Raw genomic sequence first — 14,491 nt, 5'->3', positions numbered from 1 at the left:
ATGGAAATTCTGCTTTGGAGAGTACATTGAAATGGAGCTTCCTAAGCCGACGATATTGGTCTCGACTATCTCATCAATCATCAGTAGAAACTGAAAGTGCATTGTGTCACCTGGCAGGATTCCTCAATGAGAAAATGCCGATTCCTAAAGATACCATTCGTACCAGCTCCACAAAAGGTCATATCATATTACCTCTTTTCACTCCGTAATGTCAAGCAGATCACTTTGCCTGTTATTGCAGCCTCATTTCATTTGCGTCTACAGACTGTACAGACTGTACGGACCGTACCATCTCCGTTCAGAAACACGAATGCGCATAATGATTTCCCAAGGAGAAGCAGAGAGACAAGAACTCCGCAGTGAATATTTCAATATCTTTTATTTTAAAATTCAAAAAACAAAACAAACAAACGAAAACAAAGAAAAGAAAAAAAGAAGGCCTCATATTTACATCAGCGGACATCTTTTTGGTTTGTTACCATTATCTTCACATACAGCATGGTACTTTTCCATTGTTGCAGAACTGAAAGAAATATCATTTTTGTTCATAGACACAAAGTAATAGTTCCCTAGACAGGACAACAGCTAAGGCACAGAGCTCCCCTGTAGTAGAGGGAATGGGGAATTCAGAGAAGTTTGTGCAACAGTTGCTCAACAAAACATTCCAGCAGAGAGAACAACAATCCGACATGATATTCTCTGAACGGTGAATACTGACAAAGAGCGTCCAAACTAATTCCGCTTCCTTGTGGATTCGATACATTTACAAAACATACACCACGTCTTAAATGTCTCTTCATGTGCTAGGCAGCGAGATTCTTAATTTTATCCATGTCTGTACCTTCATTTATTTTTTACCTTTGAACAGAACAGTATTTACAATACTTTTTTTTAAACATCTTCCCATTACAAAATACCTATGTACATTTTCTTCATGTATATTATTTATAACAAAATAGTTATTTCACATAGATTAACTTGTAGAATTATTTTTTTAAATAATCATTTTTAAACAATGGGTGAAGTATGAAGGACTCAATTGAAGGTGCATGGACAGGGCCACACAGATATCCTGTTTGATCTACCTCCATCCGTGGCTCACCAGAGGCCCTTGGGCATTTTCCTTAAAGGAAAACAACTGACGGTTTGCGACTCTTTCAAGAAATGTAAATGCCACTTAAGTATTTTCCATTGTGCTGAAATGTTAGCCGGCTTGTGACAGCAGAGAGATGTTTTCACCCACCATTTTTGTGTGCATTACCCCGCCCCCACCATTCATGTTTGATTACTTTGTCAATCTCTCCGTTGACAACGCCGTTAAACACATAATTTACCCACAGCAGGAAGTGAAACACAGGAAAGGAAATCAGCTTCAAACCCATGATTCTGTGTTGTGTACACGACAAAGTCCTCAGAAACAATATTACAACTGTTAATTACGAAGCCCTCAATTTCCCTTACAATCAGACGAATATAGTACTGCTGCAAATGATGGAAACACTGTGCTTAAATAAGTTTTGTACTCTTAAGTTTTCTCTGTGCAATTTTGTAAAGTCTGTAAAAATGTATTCAAAGCGGTTATCTTCTTAACCACAAGGGCAAATGACCTTATGTGACCATCAGTAATTTGAAATAAAGTATACAAGGCAAGAATAAAAATAAAAATAATTTTCTTTGCATGAATATCATTATCGTATATAGAAATACACCGGACAACGAGATACCAATCCAAGCTGATTATAAAACGTTCAACAATAGACTGCTCAATTTACATTTAACATCATGTCCAAAAGAGAAATTGTTGCAAAATATTGCATTAATCATCAAAATCGAATGCAGTGTTTCCATAATTCGTGCCAGCACTGTACATGTGTTCCAGGAAGATTCCCCATTTCTGTCCTCCCAACCCTCAAAAACACACACAACTTTGAGTGTGTACAAAGAGTGCACTCTTTGAGAATGCACCCGTTTATGGCCCGTTACTACAAAACGTACAGGTTGACATGAGTGCAGAACAGTATTTACAGTACTGTGCTGCTGAGACACCTGATCTCACTGCAGGAGCGCAGGCCCTGGTGTCTGCAGTGAGACCAGGCCGGACCGGGCTCTCTCTCGGCGGCGAGCTTTCACACCCTGCTGTCTGCGCGGCTCTCTGCCCGGCTCAGCTTCGATGGCGGTCTCTGTCTGACTCTGACACGTGTGAGAGGACAGGAACACCTGCCCCAGTCACTCCGGTGCTGCCGCATCAGCGCCCAATGAGCATCAGTGCGGTGAGCAGGTCCGTGAGCAGAGGCCTGTGAGATGGGATGTAGCAGCAGCAGTGGTGCTTTCCGCTACGGAGGACATCAGCACGAGTGACTATACAGCATCGGTGGCAGTAAGTGCTGAGGTGTCAGTCCAGTACGACGGGGCCCGGGCCGCAGTGACCCGAGGCCTTCCGCAGGAGGGCTGGCGCAGGGCCTCCTTCACATCCCACAATGCACCATGAAAGTCATTCAATTAAAAGTCCCAGACCTCATTCCATCTTTAATCTCACCAGCAAAAGGCTTGCGGAGGGCAGACTGACTGATCTTAAAATAACTATGAACTATGTTTGTAATCGACACTTTAAGCTCAGTGGGAATGATAAATTGATTTTTTTTTGACTGATTCATTCAAGATGAGTCTCTTTGTATTTGACAGGCCAATGAAGAAGGAGGTATTTTCCTGATTTTGGTTTTTGATTATTTTTTACTGAGCAAAGCAGAGAGCTTGCAGGTTTCCAGAGAAATTAAAACCATAGAAAGCACACACAGAGAGTGAGTGTGACCAGAGCAGCAGGACAGAGAACGCTTATCACTACTGGAGCCAATGAGGTGACATTTGTCTCTACAATTCAACAGCCCTGGGGGTTAATCTGACAGTTCAGTTAATTTGTCATTTGATCCAACCTGAACCAAAATGTTCATTAATACATGTTATCACAGCACTGAAAGCACTCACATTCTGGGACCAACATCGACCAATTAAAGAATTGCACAACACAACATTAATCTTCATTTTTAATGTTTTTTTATACTTTCCAAACTGGAGGAGTTGGAAGGATCGGCTGACCCGTTAGCCCCCAGCTATGGAGTTATAAGTAATGTGCTTGAAATATGTAATATAGCGCTATAGGGATTTTACTGAGACTGGACCACACTGAGACACAGGACTCTGCCTACAGGTACCGGATCGGGGCGATGGCCTTTGTAAATAAAGGCAGCTTGTTTACAAAAAATATTCACCAAGCTGCAAAAGCAGCGTGAAGTCATTAGTCATTGACTAAAAATATTTGTATTTATATAAACTTATAAATAAATAGCTACTCATTACTCATTTTCCAACCCAACGTTAATTTCTTTCAGCTTTTTTTCCCAGCTTGGTCAAAAATAATAAGTGTACATACAATAAAAGAAACAGAGAAGAGAAACGCTGGAGGAGCAGAGCGCCAGCACAGCTGACACGCCCGCACTTCAAGTTTCGGGCAGTCTGCAGGAGCAACGCTCCGACACCCCGATACACATCGACAGCACCCCGCCTCCACCCAGGGCTCCCTCCTGCATCAGGGCCCCGGGCCGCAGGCCTTCTCTCCAGACCTCCACTCTAAACTCCCACGGTTTAGTAGTGCTGTGATCCTGCCAGAGATACGCGCACTGCCAGGCTGATTTTGGCCCGGATCTGTGCTTCTTAAATAAATCCGAGCGCCTGTTCGGAGGAGCGTTCGAGTGTCTCTGGAGTGCGCGACAGTAAGAACTACCCAGACGAGATTCCCTTTTGGTCTGGCTACCAGTGTTTAATGTGCACTCTACAGTACGCTTGCTGCATTCAGATGTTGTGAGATCAGTCTCTTGTCCCTTTACTCAGCATGGGCAAGGCATTCTGTAGCACTGCTTTCCTCTCATCCAAATACAGGAACCGAAGCATCAATCACAGTATTGTCCGTAATAAAATTAAAAAATACTTAAGAAAATAAAACCTAAAAGCCTATCAGACCAGAAGGGAATACTCTAAAACTTTTGCAGAACACCCCCCGGATTGGTGCTTGTCATTTCATCGCGTTTTCTGCCTAACGTTTTCTTAAAAATGTATAAAAATGCACTTCATTTCTCAATAAGGGATGACAGAAATAAAAAATCATAATTTAAAAAACAACCGTAACCGCGGAGCCTCCTGGCCAGCAGAGGGTGCTACCTGATGCGGCCGTCGGCGCCGGGCGGCCCCAGCTGGGACTTGGGGTCGGGGCTGAGGGAGCTCCAGGCCGTTTTGGCGCAGGCCTGCATGACGGGGCAGGCGCTGGGGCCCGTCGAACACACGTCCACGGCCGACCACACCTCCCGCACCAGGCTGTCCACCCAGCGCTCCAGCTCGGCCCCCGTCAGGCCCGCGTTGCGCTGGGCCTCCTCCACCTGGCCCAGGTGCACCGGGATGTTCAGCACCGGGTTCAGGCCGTGGAAGCTCTGCTCCATGTAGCTGTTCTTGGCCGGCCCGTTGTGGAACCTCAGGGCATCCTCTGTGAGACGGAAACGGATTCAGTTATGGCGCAATGGACTGTGGAAACATGAGCGTTTCTAAACTCTGGCAAGTCCACAGGAGCCACTTACCAGAAGGTTTTTTGTTGTGACCAGGAAGTTACACGCCTGATTTAATGACTGAAGCAATCAAACCACCAAGAATGCCCTTGACTAGTTAAATCAGGTGTGGGTGTTCCTGGTTACAACAAAAATCTTCTGGACTGGAGTTGAGAAACAATGGACTACACCATAGTTGGCATTGGTCCTGGAGAGGCGCAGAGTCTGCTGGTTTTTGCGGTAACTCTGCACTTAATTATCCATTACAGTAGTCCATTGCAGTTGACTCATCTCGTATGGTTTTCTTGGTCTTAATGGTTGTTGTATTTGAGGTGAAAACAAAAACCAGCACACCCTGTGGCTGCCCAGGAACAGAGTTGCCCCCCCCCCCCATGGACTACAAATACACAGATGGTGTATCATGTGATCACTTTTATTGTTATAGGAACATTTATAGGAAATTTTATAAGATTTATGGGAAAGTGAAATGCAATAGAAGTATGTGAGTAATATGGCCATATGCTACCAGTATTGAGCTATATTTTACAGCAAGGAAAATTCATCCTAAGAGCTTGCATTATGTTCTTTAGTTTTGTTAATCCTCAGGGATGAGAGCTAACAAAACTAAAACCATGTGTGAATTGGGAGATGGCTAGCCAATATAATTCTAAACAGATAAATAGTATGAAAAGTCTGTGTGCACGGAATGGATATTGCACAAAATCAGTTTCGTGGAAAATAACTGATGTCTACTTCAATTAGCTGAGCAGGGCTGCCAGTGCGTTGCAGAGAGACTGAGCTCCGTGCTACAAGACCAAATCTAAGATGGATTTAGCCGTACAATTATAGTTGCATGTAAATGACTTTGTGTAACATGGGCTTAACACAATAAGATTTGAAAACAGTGTGTTGCATATTGCAGCCTTTTAATCCAATTTGGCTATGCTGCAGTGCTGCAAAATTAAACTGCGGGATTTACTGGGTGCCTCTTCTTCCATCAAAGGTTGGGAGGCTGCCAGGCTGTACAAGCAGGACAATGCCAATCTATATCAGCACTACATAAGAGTTATGTCCAGACCTGGGTCAAATACTTCATTGTTTTGGATTCTTATTCGTACTTTTTTTTACACTCTACTGGGCTTGTCTGGTGTATGGGAACCTCTCAAAAAGTGCAAACACCACCTTCTGGTCCTCTTGGTTGGTCCAACTGCACCAGGCAAGATCAATCGAGCACGAAGAAGTATTTGAATCCAAAACAATGACATTTTTCCAGGTCTGATTACAGCCACAGGGGGACATTTGTCCTGGTTTCAGCAGTATAGAGGTAGCAGTGTGGTGGTGCGGTTGGGGAGGGTGGGGTCACAGGAAGACTACAGGGGACTGAGGGTAAAGATGTAGATTCCTCATCCCTCCTCACACCAGGGCTCGAGCTGCCCTCCTCAGGGCGAGTATTGTGCCTCCAGACTCGCACCCACACGTTACCCAGACTCAGCGCTTCTCCGGGCTCCTCCCCGGAGCACCCAGGGGCCGGGGGCCCTGCGCTCCGCCAGACTGCCGGCCTTCAGGGGCCAGCGGCACCGCGGGCGTCGGCCTGCGAGACGCCGCTCCCTAAACGCTTATTGGCTCGCCGCGACGGAGGAACAGCTTGGAGCGGGGGGGCAGACGCCAGGCCAGGCCGTAAATCTGGGGGGAGGAGGAGGAGGAGGAGGAGGGGGGGGGGAACGGAGCTGCGAGCTTGGCGAGAGAGACGCGGCTTCGGCGAGGAAGGTGCTAACTTCGGCGTCCGCGAGATGAGACGGCCGGCCCAGGTGTACCGCCTCTCGGGAGGCTGGAGCCGGCGGTTTGGCGGTCTGCATGCGCACACACGGCCAGCGGGAAAGGTAGCGGGAGCGTGCAGCTCTGAAAGTGCCTTTGAGACCCAGCGTGACTGACCTTCGCAGACGCGAAGAGCCCCCTGCTCAGGGACCGAGGCTATGTAAACCAGTTAGGCATCTGTTTCGTATCATCAACAAGGAGCAAACAAACAGTAACATTTGCCAGGAAAAGTAAAATAATTGAATTGCTTCAGTGGCGCAATGCTCCAAGTCCCACAGCAGGTAACTTTAGAATCCAAGCTCCATTTGTTTATGCATATATAATTAAAGCAACAGAGCTCGCTGACCAACATTTTCCGACACTTTCCAACTCGTTTGGCTGCGTTTCCCAGCCGACTGGTAGTGAAACTTTCAGTTCATTAGTCTAGCAGTGTCACGGACCCGTCAGTGGGGGCCCAGCTTCGTTACTGTATTTAACGTAACACACGTCTGAGGCGCTGACAGCAAACAAGTGCAGCTCTAATTAGTCGGTATTGAAATCTGACTCATCAATACGGTTATTTTTGGATTTTTCATTACAGTTCTCATGCAAATCCAACACGCCACTGGATGAATGAGGGATAATTCCCGCTTCCAACTGTGCACAGCTCAGAGCTCCCTGTGCTGGTGTGAAGGTATAACTGCCACCCCCTGAACCGTATGTGTGTGTGTGTGTGTGTGTGTGTGCATGTAGGTGTGTGTATGTGTGTGCGCGCACGTGTGTGTATCTGCGCACGTGCGTGTGTGTGTGTGTGCGTGCCTGCGTGCACGTGTGTGTGTGTGTGCGTGCGTGTGTGTGTGCGTGTGTGTGCAATGCGGCGGTCGGTCGCTCACCTTGGCGGATGGGCTGGTGCTTGCTGTAGGCCAGGGGCGTGATGAGGAAGCGCGTTTCGGCCACCGGGGTCCAGTGGTGCAGCACACGCACAGTCCACACCCCGGGCCTCAGGGGCAGGTTCAGGGGGGGTCTGTAGTGCGTGTACTCCGCGCTGGCGTCGATCAGGATGTCGTAAGTGGCGGCGATGACGTTAGTGGGGTCCACCCACACCACCGTCACAGTCACGTTGGCGCCTTTGCCCCACTTCTGCATTCCCACCGGCTCCTCTGTGGGCCCCATCAGCCCCCCGAAGTTCCGGAACAATCTTTCTTTAGCGTCCCACTCTGTCCCAATCTGAGAGAAAGCGGGGGAGAGGGAGAGAGAGAAAGACAGATTGAAATAGGGAGGATGAGAGAGAAAGACAGATTGAAATAGGGAGGATATGAGAGAGAAAGTGACAGAGAGGAAGAAGGAAATAGAGGGTAAGAGAGTGAAGGGGAAACAGCAGGAAAGAGTGAAACAGAGAGTAAGAGCGAGAGAAACAAAAAAGTCCAAGAAAGAGGAACAGAGTAGGCAGACAGAAGGGAAACAGGAAGAAGGAAGCAGAGCGAGGAATAGCAGAGTTCAGAGGTTACTCTCTCAACTAAGTAGCAAATGCCTGCCTAAACCCTTCAAACGGCCATTAATTGAAAAGTCATGTTCTTCAAAAGCAAGTGGCCGCCTCCTGAGGTAGCAGAGGTAGCCCGGCGCTAAGGGGAGGTGGGGGGAGCGGGGCGAGAACCCGCCGGTTTCCCAGCGGACCTTGCACCGCGGCCGGGTCGATGCGAGACACACTTAAGGTAAATGATCCTGCGGATCAATGCAGAGGGAGGGGCCGCTGCGGTGATCCCTGTGTTAACCGGACGCCTCGCCCCGAGGCCCCCTGGGGACCGGGATCGCTCTCACACCTAAACAAACAGCGGTGGAAGACAATCGGCCAGCGCCTTACCGCGGTAACGACCGCGGTGCGTCCCGAAAGCGAGGAAGGCGGAGGCGGAGGCGTCTAGAGGGGGCGTTAAGAAACGCGAGCCGGATGGCGGCTCTGGGATCTGATGGTCATTACAGCGGCTGATTAACAGAGCCTGCCGATCAATGGCTGCCTGTAAACGTGTCTATATTAAGCAGGCGGAGAAGTGAGAACGGGGGGCTTTATAAATACATCTGCTTCTGAGCATTCAGCACTTCCCTGACCTCCATCATAAGCACAAAGCACTTGACCACAGAGTCCATCGACTGGAGGGGCCGGCCGTTTGGAAACAGCTAATGCAGGACAGGCCGAAGTCGTATCCTTTCTGCAACGGTGCCTTCTCTTTATTGTTTATGCGCCGCATCGTGATTGCCTGCCTCGAGACTTATCTATCATGTGAAGGAGGCCTGCTGGCGTCTGCGCTTTGAGCCATATCGACAGTAAATCACCATGCGCTCTTCAGGAGCTAACGCGGCTTAAGGAAGGCAGGTAACGTCACCGCGTGCCTAAGCAAGTAGTCGCAGCCTCGTGAATAAGAGACTTTGTATGTTTTTTTTTTTGCTCGTAGCCATGTTTTCCGTTGCAGGATACGCAAGTTCTTAGTGTGGAATGTTCCGGTCACCAAGGAGACTGGGAGCTTCCTTACACAGTTCTATATGGCCCGGCTTTCCCCCCCCCCGCTCCAGTGCTGGAAAAAAGAGCCCCTACCGGCTAGCCAATAAAGTACCACTATAAAACATGACAGGTCAATTTGATCATCTGTTACCGAGCGGCGAAAGCCACAGCTGGAGTTTATTAAAAGTATTTTACGGCTGCGAGGCAGGGCCCTCGGGGTCTGTTCGGGCCTTATTAGTGGCAGCCTTCTCCGGGTAAGCGCATGCAGGTGTTTAATACGAACCAGGAGGAGCCCCCCTGCCTGAGAAACATGTATAACCAGAGCCGTGCTGAGGACGGCGGCCATGTTGTTCCGTCCCAGCACAGCCAGACCGTTTCTCAACAGGACACGTACACCGTTTCCTCCCCCCATCCCAGGAAGAATATCCACTGCTGCCACGCTGCCCTCCTCCGAAACAGGGCAGGCTTCGCGCAGTCGAGACGAGTTAATATGGAAGGGAAGCGCTGTTCTCTCCCCCAGCCTTTCAGCCGGAGATCACAGAATATCTCTAAAATGCTTATGAAGAGGAGGCAGAATATGAATTGATGCAACATCTGACACTGACGTTCCGAATTATTCTGCCTGCCAGGGAAGGCGACTCAAGTGTGAAAAACAGAAACGTCTCTGTTCCTTCTGGTCTAATTATTGAGATTTTCAGGGCGTGCGTCCTGCATGTTAACACGCCGCCTTTGAGGACGCGCTCCGGTGTTGTGATGCAAGATGGAGAGAGGCAGATACAGGAAGAAAGGAACATCTTGACTGTGGGAGGCTCTAGGCTTTAGATTAAAATGCAAACAGGATCTTTTACACTTAATGCGCAAAGACAGTGATGGGAGCTATCGCCACACAACAACAAATGAGAGGAATGAGTGCAGCATTTAGACACACGTGGTTTTTACATATTTCTCAGCCAGTGCTCCTGGACCAATGGTAGATCACCAGATCAGTGGTGTATTACTCGAGCATTATCAACATTGCAATATGGGTATATATAACAGAACATTACTAACCAAACTATATATTATTCATGCAATATCATCACGACTGTGTACTATCTGTGTAAAACCATCATGGCAATATCAACCAAAAAAGAGAATAGTTCATTTCATAATGGTCTATCTTTTTTGTCACAGATGTTATACCTCTGCAAACTGTAGGCGGGTGAAGCTGTTGGGCGGGTTGGCGATCTTGAAGCCCTTCTTGGGCATGACCCAGGTCTCCATGGTCTCCAGCTTGCTGGTGGCCAGGTTGGTGGCGTGGTGCCTCACCAGGTACCCCTGGAAGCGGTCGGACAGGAAGTACGCGTGGACTGACACCGGGTGGCCCATGGGAAAGTACCTGAGACACAAACGGACACATTCAGAGGCTACTGGGAACGTCTCCACCTCCTGTCCTACACAAGCGTGAGAGCAGGACGCCCGCTTGCCCATGAAGGTGCCCAGTCAGGAGGATGCTCTGTTATGCTGATGCAGATCTAATCTGGGGCCTCTCAGTGTGTGCTGCTGGCAGGACTGGATAAGGCCTCCTTGTTCTGTGACCTTTATTCTTTAGCATCTGCTGGCCAGCTCTGCCAGCGAGACCCGTCCGATTGGTCCAGACCGAGCGGCGGTCTGTTCCGGCCCCCCACTCCGGGCATACGGACCCCGTCACGGTCCGTCTGAGCCCCCCCCCCAAAGAAACACAAACCCACCGAGACGCACACAGACAACCTCCCCGGAGCCTGACGCATTCTCAGCCGGTGACGTCACCAGACGCTGACATTCTGACCGTCTGGCGGCTTCTTACACGTCACCCCGGCCCTGTGGAACAGACACACGGAGAGGACCCCCCCCCCCAGCCCCAAAAAAGCCCCTTCACCTCCCACCGCTACCTCCTCGTACTGAGCGCGCTCCAAGGACAGCAGTCCCACCAGAGAGAAGGTTAAACAAAGGTACGAGGGAGGGGGAAAAGGACACAGTCTCCCAGCAAGCCACCTCAGGAAATTCAGGGGAACGGAATGCAGCAGAAATTAGCACACGTAAGAAGCCCAGCCGATTCCTGAGCGCATGTATATTCCGAGCGAATGCCGGAGATGACAGCTGAACAAACCTCTGCATTCGGGGAGGGGGGCGGGGGCTTGTTAGAGGAAATTAGCGACGGCGCGAGGGTAGCGTTGTCTTCTCCCGGACCACAGATGACGGCTTCATCGCTCGCGGTCCTAATCCCCCGCTCCCCTTATCTCCGCTTGTTTAACTGCGCCGTGCATTATGCGCTAATGCTCCCATCGCCCCTGCGCTCTATTAACGTTATCGCGTCTCAAAAAACAAATTAAGGAGAGGCGAGAAGAATTACCGTCGCCGCCGTCCCGAGGAACCTTTGTAAACGCACAAAAGGTAAAGGGGGGGAGGCGCGAATTCCGTGCAAATCGCTCCCCCCCTTCCGCGGAGCCGTAATGGCCGCTCGCTGAGATCTAATAAAGGCCGGCCGCGTGAATGGGCTCAGTGTTGTCTGAGCCCCCCGTCCCGGCCGAGCGGGGAGCCCCCCGCACCGTGGAGGAAGAGGTCTGGCGGTGCGAGGCGGGAGCCCTGCGGCTGCTTGAGCACGTGGGGCGCGGGGGACCAGAGGCCGGGGGAGAGACGGGCAGACGGAAAACAAACAGGACCGGCGGAGACACGGGCGCTCCTGCAGAACAGTACCCCCCCTCCGCCCCCCTCCCGTACCCCCCCCCCCCGCACCCCCCTCATCTGTATTCCAGGCCAGGCAGACGCTGGCCCATCCCCGCACAACTACCCTGACAAGCAGAACAGCAAATATTTACACCCGCACCGAGAGCTTGGTACCCCCACCCCCCACCCTGGCTCCCCAGAGAGCAGAGCACATGGGCAGCACAGAGCCGCCATTCAGCCCTGCCCTTCAGGCTCTCCTTGCCAGTGTAACAGCAGGCTGCGAAAGACAGAAATCAACCTCTCTCCCTCTCCCTCTCCCCTCCCCGGCTGAGATACAAACACCCCCCCCCCCCTCCCCAACCCCACACGTGATAAACCCAGGTCCGCTTCTTCCCCAAAACGGCCCGTCTTCAGTTTTCACTTCTCATATCCGCTGCGCTTAGCGTTGCTAAACACGCTGTCGCATGCGCACTTCCCCGAAACACAGTCCCTCTCCTGGACTCGACAGCCTTTCTACAGCCGGAGCAGTGAGTGGGAACAGATGTAGCCAGGGGAAACGCTGCGGTTCTGTGGCTTGTCGCGCGGAACCGTGCTTCCTGCGCGATTATCTGAGTGCAGACGCGACTCTGCCACCTCCTGATCCCAGTCGTCAAACAGCCGCCAAACAGCCTCGTGCCTCCTCTCTTCCTATCAGGAGCCTTTCTGACAACTGCCACCCGCTTGGGCCGCCAACCCCCCGGGCCGCCAACCCCCCGCTTTCCCAGAGGCCCCCCTCTGACCAGTGCTGTCCCCGTTACCTCTGACACCCACACACAGAGACAGAGACAGAGACAGAGACAGAGACAGAGACAGAGACAGAGACAGAGACAGAGACAGAGACAGAGACAGAGACAGAGACAGAGACAGAGACAGAGACAGAGACAGACAGACAGACAGACAGACAGACAGACACAGAGTGTAGCGGTAACTTTCAGAGCGCTCAGGGCATGAGAGACGCCCTCCTTCCCCATCTCTCTCTGCAAAATGTCCGTCAGCTCTTTCTGAGCGAGGTTCTGGCGCTTTTCCTGATTTTTTGTGTACTCACAAGGTGCATCACGCTCGCATTCAGAGGCAAAGCACATACATAAACGAGAACGCGTTCCCCGGAGCTTGTTAAACGTTGGGTTTACTTTTAACGGCAGACCAGCTGCAATAAATTATGTCACTTAACTGCAGTATCTGCGTGTAAAAGAGGGTTTGAGAGGTGATTGAGCAGCGGGGGTGAGCAGACAGGATGTTCTGTACAGTGGTGTGTGTGTGTGCCTGTCTGTGTTTGCGTGAGTGTGTCAGAGTGCGTGTGCCCTGTGTGCTGTATGTGTGTGAGAGTGTGTGCGTGCAAATGAGTGTGTGAGTGTGTGCGTGAGTGCGTGTGTGATTGCGTGTGTGTGCGTGAGTGCATGTGTGTGTGAGTGTGTGTGTGTGTGTGTGTGCGTGAGTGCGTGTGTGGGTGTGTGTCTGTGAGTGCGTGTGTATCTGGGTGTGCATGAGTGCGTGTGTGGGTGAGTGTCTGTGAGTGCGTGTGTGTCTGATTGTGTGTGTGTGAGTGTGTGTGCGTGCGTGTGTGGGTGGGTGTCTGTGAGTGCATGTGTGTCTGAGTGCGTGTGTGGGTGTGTGTGAGTGTGTGTGCGTGTGTGTGTGGGTGTCTGTGAGTGCATGTGTGTCTGAGTGCGTGTGTGGGTGTGTGTGAGTGCGTGTGTGGGTGGGTGTCTGAGTGTATGTGTGTGAGTACGCGTGTGTGTGCGTGCGCTGAGCTCAGACCTGCAGCTGCTGTCGTTGGGGTCTCCTTGCAGGGCGCTGGTGGTGTGTGTGTGTGTGTGTGTGTGTGTGTGGGCGCGTGTGTGTGTGTGCGTGTGAGTGAGTGCGCGTGTGTGCGCTGGGCTCAGACCTGCAGCTGCTGTCGTTGGGGTCTCCCTGCAGGGCGCTGGCGGCGCGCAGCAGGCCCATGCGGCTGAAGGAGTGGTAGTGGGTGAGCTGGGCGTCGCTCAGGCTGTGCAGACCGTCCGGCTCGTCGTACACGTTCTCCCAGTACGCCCGGAGCCCCGCCGCGCCCGCCACCGCGCCGCCAAACAGGAAGCTGTCCAGCTGGTTCACAATCTCCTGGTTCACGCTGGCCTCAAACTTACGGGCGAAGAACGTGGGTCTGGCCGTTTGCTGCAGAGAGGGAAAGAAAGAGGGAGGGAGAGGGAGAGGGGGGTGAGGGGGAGGACAGGGAGAGGAGGGTGGGAGGGAGTGAGGAAGGAGGGCGAGAGTGAAAGAGAAATAGAGGGGGAGGTAGAGGGGGTGAGGAGAGGGAGAGAGTGAAGGAGAGGGAGAGGGGGTGAAGGGGTTGACAGGAGGGATTGAGGAAGGAGGGAGAGAGCGATGGAGAAGTAGAGGGGGAGGTAGAGGGAGGGAGAGGGAGAGAGAGGGAGACAGAGAAGATTGAGAGCTAGTACCAAGCAAAACATGGCGTGGGTACACCGTGGGAGTCTCTGTGGGAGGCTGAGAGACGCTGGTGGCGGAAAAGAGAAATTGAGACAGACAGTTTACCTTCATGATATGTGACGCCGCGGTGGAACTTTTTCAGCCGATATGTACGAGCGCAGATGAAAATAAATCAAAGTTAGAGCGCTGTCCCTGACAGAATATAAGGCCTGCATTTATTAGACCCAGCCTCCTCTCTTTCCGTCATCGGCAGCGCGTCCCGGTGACAGTAACAAGGCGGGCATGAAGAAAGGATGATATCTGTGATCGAGCCCAATCACGGGGGAGGAGAGCCGCTCGCTAAAATGGCTGACAGCCCCGAAGAGGGCCTTGACGGCCCGCACAACGACTTCAATAAAAGCCAACAACAACACAGGATTAATATCAATTCCGCTGATTACGAGACTTCAGAGCGTCAACAGAAAGA

The 14,491-nt window shown here is 51.1% G+C and overlaps 1 protein-coding gene across 1 annotated transcript in view; it reads right to left on the bottom strand.

The window, feature by feature from the left end:
* Positions 1-360: 360 nt before the first annotated feature.
* xylt1 (xylosyltransferase I) overlaps positions 361-14,491 on the bottom strand; it is a 67,186-nt gene continuing 53,055 nt past the window's right edge. The window contains exons 8-11 of the mRNA XM_061232851.1: positions 13,487-13,752; positions 10,060-10,255; positions 7,277-7,610; positions 361-4,531 (exon numbers count right to left, since the gene is read on the bottom strand). Coding sequence (XP_061088835.1) covers positions 4,209-4,531; positions 7,277-7,610; positions 10,060-10,255; positions 13,487-13,752 — 1,119 coding nt within the window. The 3' untranslated portion in view covers positions 361-4,208. The remainder of the gene's footprint in view (positions 4,532-7,276; positions 7,611-10,059; positions 10,256-13,486; positions 13,753-14,491) is intronic.

Source organism: Conger conger, chromosome 2, assembly GCF_963514075.1.
Source record: "Conger conger chromosome 2, fConCon1.1, whole genome shotgun sequence".
NCBI classification, from domain to species: domain Eukaryota; kingdom Metazoa; phylum Chordata; class Actinopteri; order Anguilliformes; family Congridae; genus Conger; species Conger conger.
The sequence above is the reverse complement of the archived record's forward strand: the minus strand, read 5'-3'. Positions and strand labels throughout refer to the sequence as shown.